The sequence below is a fragment of the Bombus pyrosoma genome, linkage group LG4, assembly GCF_014825855.1.
Source record: "Bombus pyrosoma isolate SC7728 linkage group LG4, ASM1482585v1, whole genome shotgun sequence".
Lineage (NCBI taxonomy): Eukaryota > Metazoa > Arthropoda > Insecta > Hymenoptera > Apidae > Bombus > Bombus pyrosoma.
The window spans coordinates 9386427-9400242 of record NC_057773.1 but is presented as its reverse complement, the minus strand read 5'-3'; the positions used below and the strand labels follow the sequence as shown (position 1 = coordinate 9400242).

The window sequence follows — 13816 nt, the reverse complement described above, 5'->3', positions numbered from 1 at the left end:
ACGAGTTAATGTATGCTGTAATGATACTACATTAAATATTATGTATAACGAATCTTATTCTGATGAATGAATATCGTTGATTAAGCAGGCAGTGGGGCCGTCGTCACGTAAATATAACTTTATGCGTCCCTAGCAACAGTGCTATTATAATACTATTATTGCTGTGGTGGTAATAATGTTTATTATTATATTATGGTTATTATAACATATAACGTAACTATAGGAAATGGAAGGTAAATAGTAAACGTCATCCACTGTTTCGGCTGAAACTAGTACGAGTAATAAGTATTCTACTAGCTGAACACTCGATAATACATAATAAGAAATGTTCATTTTGATTGAACATTTGAAAATCTTTCTTAACGGGGATTTCAACAAGTGTTCAATATACATAGCGACGATATCGTAATTGAAACGGTACCCTACATACACAGGTGTAAGATTTCCTACCCGTTTCGATAAAAGCTCGTGGAAATTGTTGCGAGAGCTCTCGGCTCGATTAATTCCAGGGAGCGCTTCAATTATTGTCTAAGATATATTGTTATAATAATTTAAAGCCTATTTTCAAATTTGATTTATGATAATTGCAATATATGATACAAAATTATTATATGATATACAACAATAAAGTAAATAAATGAGTAAAATAAATAAATAAATATATATATATATAAATAAATGAATAAACAAACGAATAAACGAACAAATATAAGCAAACAAACAAATAATTAGAATCAACCCTGTCTGCTGTATATATTCATTATTCTCCAATTGTTAATCGATCTGCAGTTCAATTTTACATACATTTCATTCTTTTAACGCACCACTCGACTCTTCTCGTCTACGTTCAACCATATGCGGTAGAAGGAAAAATCATTTTTTATAATCAATTATTATATAATAATAATAATAATAATATCCTTTGAAATTAGTCTGGTAAAACAAAAAATTATTCGACTTTCAAATATTGCTATTTTCATTCCTCTTTTACTTAACATGTGAGCTTTGATCAAACTTCGATATGTTCTACGTCGCGCCTTACGTATGCTTCAATTTCCTGGTTAAAATTTTTATTATTCTTTCTTAATAATCAATACAATGACAAGAAGGAGAAGAAGAAGACTAATGATAGTGATATAATAATAATAATGATAATAATGATGATGATGATAATTTACAATGATAATAAATTCAATTCAAGATCGGTTGATTGCTAAGGGTATAAAATTATTGTATAAAAATTAACAAGTCATTTTGTTATCATAAAAAAGTGTTTAATTTAGAGGATAAGCTTACACGTTAATAATACCAAAGAAACAGAAAACTTATAACGTTTGAAATATAGAGAACATTTCTATAACATCCATTATATTAAATAACAAATTATAAAAAAAATTCAAAGCTTTTGCACCTCTCGTTCTTTCGTACCGGCTAAACGATGAATAATTTCCAGAAAAATTGGTTAACATTTTTTAGTTTGTATCAATCTGACATATGTATAAACAGAATAGATGCAAAAACAACAATAGTAGCAGCAATGATTGTAGATGGTTTGATCTCATATTTTAATTTGAAAGGGAAAAAAGCATATTGCAGAATTCATTGTTCAGCCGAAACGATTGTGGTTCACTATTCTCATCATATAGTAAAAATAATAAATATTTACACGCGACACATTTATACAAAAAGTCAGTACGTGGAAAAAAAGAAATTGGCATGATTGTCGAATCTTTGCGATGTTTCTCTCTGAATCGACAGCGTGCGACGTATTTAAACAGCATTATCATATGTAAATGCACCACATTTTTCTCCACATTTGTCCTATTATTGTTATACTTATTTTCTCCTTCCTTTAAATGGCCAAAATCTAAAGAAATAAATACTAATAAATTAATAAACATAATTTTGATGATGCATCGAAAACAAAACAAATGATACTATTAACAACATTATTTACTCGAGAGAAATACAGCGCAATCACGCTTCTAGTCGATTAACAGAGAGAAAGAGAGAGAGAGAGAGAGAGAGAGAGAGAGAGAGAGAGAGAGAGAGGAATCAAATTTCAAAAAGTTATGGAAAATTTGTAGTGTCGATTAAAATTAATTTTCTATACATATTTTACGTGTATACGTACATTCATATATACACCGTTTGTGCATTCAACATATTTTGCGTACACGTAAAGTGTATGCATACTGCGTGCAGTATATGTATAGTATATGTATCTTACTTTTTCTTTATTTATACGTCTCTGTTCTGTACCTGCCTGTCTGCCTGCTTTTTACCTACCCTATCTATTTACTTGCTTGTGTACCTATCTATAAAATATTTGCCTACATGCCTACCTACTTATCTACCTAATCATATCCTCTTTAATTATGTATTTATTTACTCTTTATCAACTTACCTACCTACTATATATTTATTTATTTATGTGAATTTTAAATAAATAAAGACAAATGGTGGAGGCTTTAAAAAATTCCTAATTCATACTTCTTGCGTATTGATTTAGAAAACAATGATAAATAAAGCTATTTGTACATAGCGGAAGATATATCCTATAAATTTTATAAAACTGACTACATTCTCTCATTTGAATTATTCAAGATGTTTTGCAAAGTTCAATGTTCCAACAATTTCTCCGTTACATCCTTATATGTTTCGCTAATAAAAAATAAAGCTTCATGCAACATGTTGAAAGTGTATTTAACAAATCATGAATTATCCTTGGTGGTGTAGTAATCTCATTTGTTTCCTACTCGTGACGGACATACACTCATTCTTCCTCTCCCTCTCATTTACACGCACACATATTCACGTTTACATATTCGTATACATATAGTATGTATACACTTATATACACACGTATGTGCATATGCGAGCCCAACTACCCACACACGCACATACATGTATCTTGGACTTTAAGCATAACGCTTTTTTGAACAATTATTTTGCTCTCTAGTAAGTATAATAAATTTTCATATAATTATTTCGTTCTTTTCTAATAAATATGGCGACGATACATTTCAAGAGGGCATCGATTGTGCCTATACATACACGCATGCTTCTACAATCACATAATCCATATAACAGAAGTAATTTACATTCATTACATCCAATTTCTCGGATATCGTCGCATATTATTCTTCTCTCATTATTTTTCTCTTTTAATTCTGTTATTATTCTATCATCTCTCTCTATGTTACTCATTCTCTTTCTCTCGTTCATACTCATTCACTGATTTCTTTCTTCATATAAAAATAACACGCAATGCCAAAACTATCCAACATTGCTTTGTACATTCGCCCGTGCTCCAATGAAAAAAAATCAAAACCTAACAAATCTAGACACATTCAGTATGACATCATTGGGACTAATTTTGCCTTCGGATTTAATCAGAAACTTATCGCTAAAACTTAAAACTATTTCTAGACTGCATTCATCTTCATCATTAACCGGTTTCCTTTCTTTCTTTCTTTCTCTCCTTCTTACTTTCCAACGCTAAAATTTTACAATATACAGAGCACCTTCCTGTAGCTTTTGAAAATTTTTTTATAATTGTACATACAACACATACATACAAGCGCGTGTACACACGCATACGATTATTCATTCATTCAATGTTATTCCAAACGTATCGATGTACTCTTTTCTACAAGTCTTGTGACATAATTAATACTTTTTGTTCGTATATTCGTAAACATTATCAAATAAAGTATTTAAAAATACATAGTTCTCGAACATCTAACACACGATATTCTTTCGATTTCCTTAACTTACATAATAATTTACAGAACATAAATAATTGCTAATGATAGTTCCGCAGTAGATGCAATAGCAAAATGTTTAATGATAATAGCATGTTATAATAATATAAATCGTAAGAGCGAAATGATAGTAATAAGTAGAAATAGTTCAAATGTTAAAGCAAATACTAATTTACCATGGAATTTTCTTCCCTTATGTTTCCCTTTTACTAAGAGAAGGAATTGTTCATTGTCTGTTATTAAACTTTCTTTTAAGACGACCAGTTAAATATTTTTCACGAAAACTAATTTTGCACATGTAACAATGCATATATTTGTAACATATTCCAAATTGAAGAGAATTCATTCTTTACAGCTACATCGGTCCGTATTTCTATTTCAATGAGTAAACACTGATGTGCATTGTTTTATCGCATGCATTCAAACACTTATAGTACGCATTGTTTCCTTCTCCAGAATAGACCGCATAATACGCTCTAGATCTTCTTTATCCTTCTACAATTGCACAATATTCAGAATATCTATTATCTATTTTTTGTCTCCATAAAACATTTACGAATTATATCCCCGAATCAAATTCTTTTCACATATTGGTTCCCAAACTTGTAATGTTAGTATGCGACAAAACAAAAGAAACAAAGAAAAATAGAAGAAATAATATCAAATATTATATACAATGTTGAAAGAATATTAGAATATATATAAAGAGAGTATAGTATCTATCGCGAGTGAGTCATGGATAGTTTTACTTTCTTAATCAATTTAGCAAAACCGCAGCTTTTCGCCTTTCTGTTTTATAGATATATTTGCACAACCTTTCTTTTGCATTTTCTAAAGGCTTTTTACAAATTTTTAATTGCTTATTCAAAAATTATCGCAATGATTTATCGTGTATCTGTGCGTGTGCGTGCGTGTGTGTGTAACAATGCGAATTACTGTAGTATAACCGTCAGTTATTTGCAAATTATTAAATTCACTGAAAATATTTAGTTTGGATATTTCGAAAATCAAAAAACTGTAAGACATTTGAAAATCTTGTTGCATCATCAATATCGATGATCTTTTTATATTGAAAAACATATTTGTAAAGAAATTTACTATTTAATAAGGAAAAGAATTTAAATCATTGCGCTACGTTTTTGATGTAAATACAAAACAAGGAATCACAGTATTTTCCAATGTCCTGTGACTAGTTGATAGTAAAACTGTTTACTTAAAGAAACCGTTAAACTACTTTACAGGGTGATACTTTCGTTAATTAATACAGAGGCAATGCCACCGCAGTGATAACGCCATGTCGGATTACATCTGTTATCAAAAGCGGGATATCAATCTTATGTCAGCATCTGGGGCAGAAATAACTCTTTCTCCCTGTTTCTGTGCGTACGCGCGCGCAAAAATATGTATACATGAAAAACGAAAACGAAAGTATGTGATTTACGGTATAATTGGCGTTACTATCATCGAGTTAACTAACGAGAGAATCAGCCTGTACTAAATTACTAACAGATCTTATTGAAAGATAAACATATGTCTTATTTATAAATCCCCGTTCTTTTTTCTTTTTGTATGTGTACTTACTACGCTTGTACACATGTAATGCGGTAAAAATTGCACTTTTCTCCAACTATTTATTGTTTGCTTCATCAGACTAGGAAGTTTGATGAAGATAATAAGAATTGAAACGTTACTGCTTAGATACAATTTACCCTAAGTAATGTACATAACTGTACGAGTAATTTGCTGTTGTTCATTTTATATCTTCAGTCACGCTAAATATCAGCTTCTGCATTACTATTCTTTTTCTTTCTCAATTTCAATTTGTCACTCTCGTCTGTGTTAATTCTCAAGTAATAACAAACTTACATTTCTTTAGTCTTCTAAAATATTCTCGTTTTGAAACTTATTCATGCTTCTCCTTTCATCTTCCCTCTTCATTGCTTTTCGTTGATTTTTCTCCTTCTCCCCTTCCTTATCCATCTCCCTTTTATCGTTTGTTTCTCCTTTCCCATATTCTTTCACTATTTCTTTTCGTTCATCTTTCTTCTTATTAGCTCCGACTACCTTGTGGTCTTCTTTTCTTAAATCTGGCTTCTCCACTTCCCCCACCTCATCATCACCATCATCTACTTGTTCTTCTTTCCGCTCATCCTCATCTTCTTCATCTTCTTCTTCCTCCTCCTCTCCTTCATCCTCCTCTTCTTCTTCCACGGATGAAGAATCACTATCGCTATCTGAACTTTCGGAATTTATGAAAAGTGAACAATGATCATACTCTTCAGGATCTGAATACACTTCTGCTCCAGGAAATATATATTTTCCAGGTGCCAACTGATAATAGGAATTTTCTGTAAAAAGAAATTGTTGCAACGTACAACTTATATTTTTACATATAATGTAAAAATTGTCTTTATCTATATATTGTAATTTTCATACAATTATAAAAGGAAGAAATATATATACCTGGTAATCTCACGGCAAGACTTTTTCGTACTTTAGAATGCCAACAGTGCCGATCCAATCTTCCATTTTTTAATTCTTCTTTGTTAGTTTTATCTTCTCGACTGTCTACACTGTTACAACTATCACCTACACCGGAGTCTAATGCAGAATCGATAGAAGCTTGTCTCGGTTTAAAATTCATTTTTTCAATTTCAATAGGATCCATCGTAGAGTAATCGCTATTAATTTTTAACGACGCTCTATTTTCGATGCAATGATGTGGCTTTAAGGTAGAATCTAATAATGTACTTTCCGAGGAGATTTCTATTATCCTTGGAAATACTTGACACTCTTCTAAACTGTAAATTTTCCCGATATCCTTCGACGTAGATTCTACAGAAACAGTATGAAATTTATAATCGATCGAACTCTCTGAAGTATTCTCTGTCTTCGAGGAGCACAAGTTAAAATCTAACATGCAATTGCTGCCAAAATTCATTCTTTTTGGACTACTTTCCACACTTGACTCGCCTAATCTTCTCTTTGGACTTTCCTCCAAAAGGTTGAACTTGTCTTCCATACTATTCGTGTGGTCATTGCAGAAGGGAGAAACGCGCGCATTCATATTTTCCACATATTGCTCTACGACATTATCATGAACCATTAGACTGTCTTGGCTTTCAATAGAACATGAGTCGTGCAATTTAAAATCAGTCTCCATACTATCTCGAGACAACACAGTGTTTGACGTAGTATCTTGGCTTTGCTCCCAAGTGTCATCTGGTAAGTGACGCATCGGCAAAAGTTGTGTTGCTTCTTTAAGGATTGTATCGTTCCAGCATACTTCTTTGTAGTTATTCTCCATTCTTTAAAAATGTAAAGATATATATATGATATAACATTCCTCTTTGCATATATATATACATATACATACATAATCGCTGATATTTGTTACTTACAAATGGCAGAGTTGATTTATAATAATGTCGCCATCTCCTAAGAGTTCAACATCAAACTTTAGATGTGGCAACGATTCACGATTAATGAGAATTTGTGGAACATGAGACGGAATGGAGGAAGGTATTAATGCTACTGGTCGGACCTTCAATGACGATCCGATTACAATTAAAAGATCACATTCATCTTTATCTTTGGCCATCGCATCGTGAAAAGCATCCGGAAGTCCTTCGCCAAAGAAAACAATGTCTGGTTTCATTATACCCTGTGTCACTAAATCTGTAAATTATAAAAATTTATAATGAAAATTATCCTGTTACTAACATTTCCGTTAGCCGTAGCAGATTGCGCTGTGTGTTTTACTCGATCGTAAACACAGATCGTATCTTTTTAGTTTGAGAAACGTTTGAACGGCGTATCGTAAACTGTACCCCGCAAATCTGGCTAAACAGCACGCACGGGTAACTTGATGCAACTTTTAAAAGTTTACCTTATATGCTTATAAACAAGCCAAGGTTTTACTCGTAGTTACAATTGATGTATCAACTTATGCGTAGATCAGAGTAAATGGCAACATCATTTAGCGAAGACGTATTCCGTTAAGAGTAGATAATGTTCTCTCATGGCCACCGACTCGCGACGCGCTACAGGAAAGACTAATAGCAAAAACTATCACTAGGTAGCTAATTTTCCACACCACAGAGAAATTAGCAATAAAAGACTACAAAATGACCATAGATCACATAACAACATCAGTCAATGTTATCAGAGTGTCTAATATTTATAATTACCTTTATAATTTTCGTTAAGATTAGTCTCCGAAATGGGAGGCAAAGTGTTAACTCGACATTTTGGACACAATGGTATCCTCTGGGAAAATATGTCTTCTCTAATGTCATCAGCTTTCACTTGATATTTACACCTTGTACACGATGCAGTAGCAAAAGAACCTTGAATATCGTAAAAAAATCGATTTAATTCCAAAATGAGAAACAAATTTTTTATTGTAAGTATGTGTAAATATGTGCGTGTGTATGTATATGTACGTGTATATACATATATACGTCACTCACCATGACATTCGATAACATTTACGATGCCTGCCACTTGCTCCAACGTATCGATATTTTGCGAGTAATTTCTTAAAAGTTTCTGCTGTTTGTCAAGCATTTTTATGAACCTATGACAAGGACTAGGTTTAAATTGTCCAGGATATATTTCTCGTGCAAACTTGTAAAATGGTCTTGGGTCTTGACCAAAATAATTAATGTCAAACATTGCCTAATGGAACAAATGACGATTAATGTAGAAGAAAGGAAATTTCTAAACAAAATTGATAAATCAAAGAACATATTTTATAGTTGCATCACCTGTGGATCTGGTAAATCTGGAAAATCTTGTGCCAATCTCGAGTAAATACCGTCTCTACTTCTAAAATCAGGAATTCCACAACTAACGCTTACTCCTGCTCCAGTTAGAACTATTATTCTATTACTATTACGTATCAATCTAACAACATCTGTTAAAGTATTTATATGTTTCAATTTTTGTCGACGTGGTGGTTCTGACATCATATTTATTATAATCTGAAATACATCCAAATAAAATATTGGGTAATAAGAAACGGATATTAAAATTTTCAACGTACAATATATTATATTAGATAACATTAGATAGTTTCCTTTTACACACCTTCCAAAGAGTCAGGTCATCGACCTGCTCTGGAATTTGTGTAGAATCCATGAGAAGATGATGTAAAAGATCTCGAGGATCAGCACCTATTAACATTTGCTTCTGAACCCACGAAGATGCATTTCTCCATTGATGATTAATATCACCCTCACCAGAAAAATCAGAGAGTCCTGATAAATCAGATAAATTTGAAACTGTTGATGATACTTCATCCTTTTCATCTGCTGTGTCAATTCTGGAATGTTACATAGAGGGAGAGGTAATTTACTTTTCGCTGTGATTTGTAAAAATTCAAGAATTAATTACAGCAAAGTAAATAAAGAATGGATGATATATGTATAAATGAAACTTACGGACAACCAGTGTCGTCACTAGTTGAGTCAATTCGTGATGGAGTTGTCATTAAGTTTGTAGCATCTGGTGAAATAGATGCTGATTTTGACTCGTCGCTTAATTCATTGAATCCACTATCTCCACCATATGTTTCTGTAAAAGCATTAACTATGTATTTCTTTATTACATAAGCAATAAGATATTAAAACACAATTTTCTTTTTTCCTTATTATTTCCTTTAATTTTCTATTTTCCTGCATTAATTACGGTTATAGAAAAAGTAAAACACACAAAATCAACTTTTTCATATTTCCTCGATTTATCGAACGTAATAATGTAGAAATAGATGTATTTATCCAAGTGAAAATAGAAATATATTGGTAATAAATCATTTTGAAAATATTCAAAAATTGGCGGGATGCCGTTAAATCGGATAGAAAAGCGCGTACCTACCTATCGTTCATGGATCGTGTATAATGAAATCGTCTATCATGCCATCTGTGAACGTTCGTCGAATACATCTTACTATGCACACACCTTTATATCGCGCTGATACTAGTTTTTCTATTTTCACCGAGTGAATTTTCACTTACGATTAATTCTATAAAGAATGTGTTGGGGGAGCAGTTCGAAACAAGTTAATTAACAAATAATTTTATTGGATTACAAAATAAAAATTTAGTAACATCGCAATAATATACTGGATAAAATGAAAAATGAACTACGAAGTTAGATATGCGACATACATAGAAACTGTCATGGCGGCTCTTGTCTTCAGTCAACTACGAATGAACCGATAACCACGGAAGAAAAGCGGACGCCTTCTTAACCGCCATCTTGCAATCTTGCAAATTTCATTAATGAATCGACCATATTTTTATCAAAATACCTTCGAGATCTTCATTGGGGGTATCATGCGACGTCTGACAATCTTGGAAATCAGGTTTCACGCAACTGACGCCGTTGTAACCGATGCCGTCAACTTTTCGTCGTTTTGCTGGGGACGAATATTCTGGCACCTCCGAGCCTGACGCCATTTTCAACAGCAATGCAATGCATAGTTTGATGCGCGCCCACAACCATTCCCACAACAGAGGTCGCCTGTGTCTTTAATGCCTTTCCCCTCCACTTTTTCGCTCGGTTTACAGAACACGACATTGCTGATATCTATCTACATAGAAATAGAAGTAGAAAAGTATCAGAAAGAAGAAACAGGGATCGATATGCTTGTTTTACGTTATTCCGATTCCGACCAAATTCAATCAACTTGCTTTCAATTTCGACTCTAATTAAGAACTTTCTAATTTTCATTTGATAACTTATACGCGTATTTAAGTACTTACATTGTATGTCGTCGGAACAAAGTATGTTAGAGTTTAATAAAATTATGTTTTATTTTATATCGTAAGCATATCAAGTTATATATATATTCTTTTTAGTTATTTATATATATATTCTTCTTTATATTACTCTGTATCTAAATGTCTATTTATTGTTATTATCTAAATAGATTTCTACAACCACTTATATTTTCAATTATCGACGACTGATAGTTCAGATGTTTTTTAGCGTAAGTGATGCGCACACATATACCAACGAGACTTTAATTATATATTTTTCACATAATTTTTATGTTTCTACATTTTAAGGTTATTTTAATTTTTCTACACGTAACGTGGATACGTCAAATAATATTTTTTATGACGTTTGATGTGTATGACAGGGTTATTTAAAATAGGATTGTCAAGAAATAATTTTATTACAAATAAGCGATTAAATTAAAATCTCAGTATATATAACAATAAATAATTTATATAACGTTTACGGTTGTTGTTTTAAATTCCTGAACTTATTATCTATATTATAATTATAATTACAACAAGTTAGTTATACATAATGTGTTGTTATGTTAAGAAAAAATAAAGATAATGAAATAAAAGAAAGGAAGACAATATGAATATCGTTCTTTTCTTCTATTCATATTTAGGTATTTTACATAAATATTTGCTTGGTACATACCAACAATTTTTTATTGTTATTCCACTCTCTTCTTTTCTCTCTCTTTCTAAAAATATGTAATATTTTACGATAGGTATCTCTAATCACTTCATTTGACCTACAGAAAATGATTCTCGACATATTCAGAGTACGCGGTTTAAACTAATTTTATGAAGAAACGTGCGGACACGAACCCAGGCCATTCGTAAGTCTACGAGGTAATAGAGTAAACCAAAATTTAACCGGTCTAACATCGAAAATGATAGATTTACGTGATGAGAATGTTAAAAGTACAATAAACAATGGAAAATATGGTAATTTAAATATACCAGGTAAGTTAAAAGTTAATAATTCATTGAATAATAAAGTCATGTACATTATCAATTCACGAATAATGTGCTTATTACATTATATTAATATTACTTAGGGAGGCATAATTTACATGTAGATTGTAAAATCCGAAGCCAAGTATAATTAATTAAATATGATCGTATAACCTCAATATATAAGTACATACATAAGTATAGTATGAGGCGATATGTACTGCCGTTTCTTTATTATACTTTTTTGTAATATTTCATATCTGTTCATACATGTAGAATTTATGTAAATACTCATAATGTATTTTCAAAATAAAGCCGTTGCAATAAATTTGTTATATCGGAGATAAACAATTGAATATTAAAAGAAAACAATAATTTCAATATTATATATAAATAAAATATTTTACAAAATACTGGAAGAATATTTGTTTTATTTAGAATTTGTATAGTGTCATATATATAGTTAGACATTTCATATTAATATCAAAGTCAGAGATGTTTTGTAATATGTTACATCATATTTACCAGTTACGTCGCAACAAGGGTTAGCACCACTTAGTCCATATTTAAACTTTGATCCTGCGTATCTTCCTCCAAGTCAACCAGAATATATATTTCCTGAGGGAGCTGCAAAACGAAGAGGAAGATTTGAATTGGCTTTCAGTCAAATTGGTGCAGCATGTATCATAGGAGCTGGTATTGGCGGTGCAACTGGTTTATATAGAGGAATTAAAGCAACATCATTAGCTGATCAAACTGGCAAACTTAGAAGAACTCAGTATGTACTTTAATATTCTTTTGGTATTAGTAACAAATAGTTTTACATTATACGTGCCATGACATGTCAAAAAATTGTATATAATTCTTTTTTTTGTAGATTAATCAACCATGTTATGAAAAGTGGTTCGTCGTTAGCAAACACGTTTGGAATAGTGTCTGTAATGTATAGTGGATTTGGTGTGTTGTTATCTTGGGCTAGAGGTACGGATGATTCCTTGAATACTTTAGCAGCAGCAACTGGGACAGGCATGTTATTTAAATCTACATGTATGTTTCATTTAAGTAATATTTATGTGGCTAAAAAAGATTCATCTATCGAATTTGTGCAAATGATTGATTAATTGTTTCAGCTGGCTTGAAAAAATGTGCATTAGGTGGTTGTGTAGGACTGGGAATAGCATCTGTATATTGCTTATGGAGTAATCGGGAAGTCTTACAGGAATTGAGGCATCGCAACGTAAATCCGGCGTAAGACTGTGTGTAACACCAAAACCTCTGGCTATTCCGAATATTTTCCTTATAAAGGTTTTAATTTTATAATAGTACTAACAAGGAGATGACATGAGATTTTACATTCTGTAATTGGTACAAATTACATAAAAACAATATTTTTACGGACATTGCCAAAGGTGACCATTCCTGTTTTGGTCAAAAACATTCAAGTCTTATGCATTTAGTATATTGTCAAAATATTTTTAAATATTTATCGCAAAAACATTTATATGTTCTTATATTCTTTGTGCTCTTTGTTCAAGTACTATATGATCTTAGTGATTCAGAAAACAATTAATTTTTCATTACATTAATTGCGAACAATATCCTTTAAACCTCATCTTTATTTTAACATGTACCAATTTCGTATATAAAAGTAATCCTACACTTATTGTCCTTCAATTTTGTATCGTATCATTGAGTGAAATTGTTATTTAATATATCGATCCATCTGAATATATAAGAGCGAAAATAAATTATGTTCGCTTTCATGTATATCTGTAAAAAATCGTCTTACGAAGTGCTTATGCCCTTTTTAATCTTAGTTTTACAAAATTGCATTTGTATTAGTACTTTTTATTATATTCTATTTTCTTTTGTTAATTTATCAAAAGTAAAAAAAAAAGAATTTAAATGAAAGAAAGGAAAGAAAATAGAGATGAAATAATGGAAGCAAAAAATAAACTGATTGAATAAAACAAATTTTATTAGTATTCCTCATAAGATTGTTCCATTTTAAATATCCTGATAACACGTATTGCACGATTAATACAACATAAACAATCTTAACGTTATTGGGCATATCCTACTCACACGTTTTCCTTTACTTTTTTTTGCAGATCTAAATGAAGTATGAGCAAGAAGATTTTGAGCTACTAGAAATTTGCACAACGAAAATGATTCGTTTTGTACATAGAGAAAATCATGTTGGACAATTTTATAGAATATAAATAGTTTAATGAAATATGCCAAATTAATCTACAATACAAATAATATAATATATAATACAACATAGCTGTTATATGTATACGT

General features: G+C 31.2%; 2 protein-coding genes across 6 annotated transcripts; one reads left to right on the top strand and one right to left on the bottom strand.

Moving 5' to 3' along the window:
• Positions 1-2681: 2681 nt before the first annotated feature.
• On the bottom strand, positions 2682-11330 carry LOC122566919 (NAD-dependent protein deacetylase sirtuin-1). Of its 3 annotated transcripts, none has more exons than XM_043724863.1 (10): positions 11211-11330; positions 10081-10362; positions 9212-9344; positions 8859-9093; positions 8537-8752; positions 8240-8447; positions 7958-8116; positions 7169-7445; positions 6231-7075; positions 2682-6115 (listed from the first exon to the last, which is right to left on the bottom strand). In XM_043724863.1, exons 2-10 carry the CDS (start codon positions 10226-10228, stop codon positions 5640-5642), a joined length of 2697 nt encoding a protein of 898 aa, XP_043580798.1. In that variant the 5' UTR covers positions 10229-10362; positions 11211-11330; the 3' UTR covers positions 2682-5639. The 3 variants fall into 3 exon arrangements, with proteins under 3 accessions (XP_043580798.1, XP_043580800.1, XP_043580801.1); XM_043724865.1 differs by lacking the exon at positions 11211-11330 and adding an exon at positions 10535-10976; XM_043724866.1 differs by lacking the exon at positions 11211-11330 and having other exon boundaries at positions 9645-10223.
• A 59-nt stretch (positions 11331-11389) lies between these two features.
• On the top strand, positions 11390-13748 carry LOC122566927 (mitochondrial import inner membrane translocase subunit Tim23). 3 transcript variants are annotated; one of them, XR_006316654.1, is made up of 5 exons: positions 11390-11521; positions 12041-12290; positions 12390-12559; positions 12643-12817; positions 13624-13748. XR_006316654.1 is itself a non-coding variant. In XM_043724886.1 (5 exons), the coding sequence occupies exons 1-5, from the start codon at positions 11449-11451 to the stop codon at positions 13631-13633; spliced, it is 621 nt and encodes a 206-aa protein (XP_043580821.1). In that variant the 5' UTR covers positions 11390-11448; the 3' UTR covers positions 13634-13748. The 3 variants fall into 3 exon arrangements, 2 of the variants coding, with proteins under 2 accessions (XP_043580821.1, XP_043580822.1); XM_043724886.1 differs by having other exon boundaries at positions 12643-12760; XM_043724887.1 differs by having other exon boundaries at positions 12643-12768.
• Positions 13749-13816: the final 68 nt, after the last annotated feature.

Bases quoted from the DNA above. Each gene is read 5' to 3' on its own strand.
- LOC122566919 (XM_043724863.1), bottom strand. From the start codon at position 10,228: ATGGCGTCAGGCTCGGAGGTGCCAGAATATTCGTCCCCAGCAAAACGA. The intron at 8,448-8,536 runs GTGATGCAACTA...TTGTTCCATTAG, and splicing joins CAGATTTACCAGATCCACAG to GCAATGTTTGACATTAATTA. The intron at 8,117-8,239 runs GTGAGTGACGTA...ACGATATTCAAG, and splicing joins AAATGTTATCGAATGTCATG to GTTCTTTTGCTACTGCATCG.
- LOC122566927 (XM_043724886.1), top strand. From the start codon at position 11,449: ATGATAGATTTACGTGATGAGAATGTTAAAAGTACAATAAACAATGGA. The intron at 11,522-12,040 runs GTAAGTTAAAAG...CATATTTACCAG, and splicing joins TGGTAATTTAAATATACCAG to TTACGTCGCAACAAGGGTTA. The intron at 12,291-12,389 runs GTATGTACTTTA...TTTTTTTTGTAG, and splicing joins GGCAAACTTAGAAGAACTCA to ATTAATCAACCATGTTATGA.